General features: G+C 37.1%; 1 protein-coding gene across 1 annotated transcript; it reads right to left on the reverse strand.

The window, feature by feature from the left end:
- Window positions 1-122: 122 nt before the first annotated feature.
- LOC119345786 lies at window positions 123-3,086 on the reverse strand. Its single transcript, XM_037615677.1, has 9 exons — window positions 2,887-3,086; window positions 2,518-2,716; window positions 2,298-2,390; window positions 1,928-2,157; window positions 1,746-1,818; window positions 1,368-1,469; window positions 1,143-1,163; window positions 925-988; window positions 123-628 (listed from the first exon to the last, which is right to left on the reverse strand). The coding sequence occupies exons 2-8, from the start codon at window positions 2,698-2,700 to the stop codon at window positions 944-946; spliced, it is 747 nt and encodes a 248-aa protein (XP_037471574.1). The 5' UTR covers window positions 2,701-2,716; window positions 2,887-3,086; the 3' UTR covers window positions 123-628; window positions 925-943.
- Window positions 3,087-3,092: the final 6 nt, after the last annotated feature.

A 3,092-nucleotide genomic window follows, 5' to 3' on the forward strand; every position in this document is an offset into this window, starting at 1 on the left:
AAAATCTCCTTTTGGTGGAGAAGGGTGGATTGTTAGTGTAGATGATTTAGAAGATATAATTGGTGGGCATGTATGGTTGGGTTTTATTTGTGTATTTGGCAGAATTTGGCATATTTTAACCAAACCCTTCGCATGGGCTCGCCGTGCATTTGTATGGTCTGGAGAAGCTTACTTGTCTTATAGTTTAGCTGCTTTATCTGTCTTTGGTTTTATCGCTTGTTGTTTTGTATGGTTCAATAATACAGCTTATCCGAGTGAGTTTTATGGACCCACCGGGCAAGAAGCTTCTCAAGCTCAAGCATTTACTTTCCTAGTTAGAGACCAGCGTCTTGGAGCTAATGTGGGATCCGCTCAAGGACCCACAGGACGGTGTTGCCAATTAATTTGTATCTGAACAAAAAGATCAAGAACTTGCGTTGGACAAAAATGTCATCACTATCCAAAAAAAGGATATATAAGAATGTATGTGTTTTCTATACTAAAAAGCAAAAAAAAAATTAAAAAAAAAATAGTATTTCGCCAAAAATAATCCTCTTATCGATGAGTCATTCTCATGTGTACGGCATTTTGCCATCCTTGGGTGATCCTCCGGGAGCTTAGGGTCGTGATTTAGTCCTGTTGGGATGATCTGCATACAAAAGAAAATGTATTTTAGTGGTGACAAAAATCTCTAGTAGACCATTGGAAAAAGAAGATGAAGAAAGTTTGAATGGAAAAAGGAAAATGAGGGGACATGCATGGTTTCAACTTCCCAGTATAAATTCTAACCTATTTGTATTAAAAAAAAGCTTAACTACTCAAAAAAAATGATCTATATATAATATCTTTCGGTATTTGGTCATGTGGCTTCCCTAAAAAAATGTAAATGACAAAAAGGGCAAGGATTCCAGTACTGATTTTGTGAAGTATTCTTAAGAATCTGACCTTTTCCAGCCAGATGTAGTTAACATTGTTCTGCAACAGGACCCCATGGAGAATACCCTGGAGTCTGTGAGATTTATGTTCATGAGAAAAGAAAGAGAAAAAGGTTAGAAAATCATGGGGGAATGCATGCAAACTTGGAAAAACTGTAAAAAGAGAAAAAAAATCTGTTTGCAAAAAAAAGAGAAAAATGAACGGAAATTTTCTTTAGTCATACGTACCGAGTAGTCAAATGGAACACCCTGCAGGAAAGAAAAAATGCATAGAAAAAAAGAAAGTTATTTTTTCAATGAAAGAAGAAAGTTTAAGAACATTGTGAATAACTAAAAGAAAGCAAAAAAATAAACGATGTAGCAAAAACCAGCTAAATAAAAAAGAGGTGGGGTGTGTGCGTGTGTGTGTGTGTGTGGGGGGGGGGGTTATTAAAGAGATAAGTCAATACTCACATATTTTCTTAAGATTTCTTTGGTTTCTGGCATCAGTTTTTCATTGCAAGGGTGAGCAACCATGTAGTAAGTTAGACTCTCGCGCAGGCTCTTTGCATGCTCCTGTTTTTGTTTTACATAAAAATAACAGTTAACTTGAAGTAAAAAAGGAAAAAACATGTTATATTGGTGTAAAAACGCAGCAGGATATAAGAATAAAAAAAAGATAAACACCTGTGAGAGACTAAAAAAAATGAGCCTGACAAAAAACATAAAAAAGGATGAGGTTTTAAGCAGCAAAAAGTTGAGCTACATTACATGGATATGCGATGTGTGTGTTATCAGTTGAACAAAAAAATAATACAAAAAAGACGAAAAGGGGTGGTTGCTATGACTTACGGGTTCGAAACACAAAGTGTTGTCTCCATCATGTCCTTGTACCAACTTCATTGTGAAGATCCCACTATCTGCCCTGCAATTCATAATTATGTTTTTCACATCACTGAAGTTAGATGAAAAAAAATACTGAAAAGGATCATGCATAAAATTGCTTGAGTATTTCAGTCGTTGGATTGCATTACTCTTTAGTTGAAGAGCACACACTCCGGAAAGACACACCCATGTCAGTCACATTTAGTTGTGATCTCTTGTATGCCAGCTTGAAAGCCGCTTTGAAATTCTTGATTACAAGCTGAGCTTCGTCAGCAATCAAGTCGATTCTGTTGTTTGGGCAGAGGACTTCGAACAATTTCTTCCTAAAGTTAGCAACAACCGTGTACCAGAAACTGTATGAGCTTAAAGGTAAAAACACCTGTACATTGATCCAAAAATAAAACAAAACAAAATTAGCACAAAACGCCATGGTTGACTTTTTACTGAAAAATAGAAAAGACATGGGACTTGCATGGAGACTATAAATTATATGGCTTGTTTACTGGACTACGAAAATACCATGTGAATTCGGTCAAGATGGAATCCTATCATTGTCTCCCTCAGGTGAACAGATAACGCCAATGGAGTTTCAAATGCATTTTGGAATAATTTCTGGAAAAATTTGACCGGATCAAAGATGCATCAATGGCACCAAGAAGGGAGGGGGGCTCGCAAAAAAGAAACAGAGCATTGGATGGAAAAAAAAGTATTGTCTGCACATATTTATGCTTCTACTTACAGTAGTGTCGCATTCGACATAGTATCTTGACCAGTAACTTCGCGGGAGAAGATTGAGCCTATCCTTTTCGGTTTGCTCGGCCATTACTGCTTTTCCCAACATATTGATCATGTACTTATTGACCCGGCCATACACTTGCATGCTCAGGCCAAAAACCCTATGTTCAACCCATGTCGAGCCCATTTGTACTATTCTTGGGCTGCCACAAAATGAAAAATATGGAAAATTCAGATGGGAAAGAAGCTTGATGGGAACAAAAAATAGGAATGAAAAAGGACAAAAATATTCCTTGTTATACAGACAGTGCATCCCCATTGAGGAGAAAAAAGGAAGAAAAAACAAAAAAAGAGGAGATTGTTACTGAGATACCTCTTTTGCCTTGAATGGGGTGGTATTCGTGACACAATGTCGCTGAAAACAGCACTTTCGACTGGATTTGAGGTGAAATTGCAACAAATCTCATTGGGCTTGATCTCTGATATGTGGATGTCTTGTGTAACTGATGTGGTATACTGAGTTTGTCTTTGTTGTGAAAACCACTCTTCCTCAATCCTATCGGTAGACTCGATCAACTG

Source organism: Triticum dicoccoides, unplaced genomic scaffold, assembly GCF_002162155.2.
Source record: "Triticum dicoccoides isolate Atlit2015 ecotype Zavitan unplaced genomic scaffold, WEW_v2.0 scaffold29353, whole genome shotgun sequence".
Lineage (NCBI taxonomy): Eukaryota > Viridiplantae > Streptophyta > Magnoliopsida > Poales > Poaceae > Triticum > Triticum dicoccoides.

What these genes read in the sequence shown, in the direction of transcription:
- LOC119345786 (XM_037615677.1), bottom strand. Translation starts at nt 2,700, where the DNA reads ATGGGCTCGACATGGGTTGAACATAGGGTTTTTGGCCTGAGCATGCAA. An exon ending in ATGTCGAATGCGACACTACT is followed by an intron (nt 2,391 to 2,517) that starts GTAAGTAGAAGC and finishes AAATTTTTCCAG; the next exon opens with AAATTATTCCAAAATGCATT. An exon ending in ACACTTTGTGTTTCGAACCC is followed by an intron (nt 1,470 to 1,745) that starts GTAAGTCATAGC and finishes AAACAAAAACAG; the next exon opens with GAGCATGCAAAGAGCCTGCG.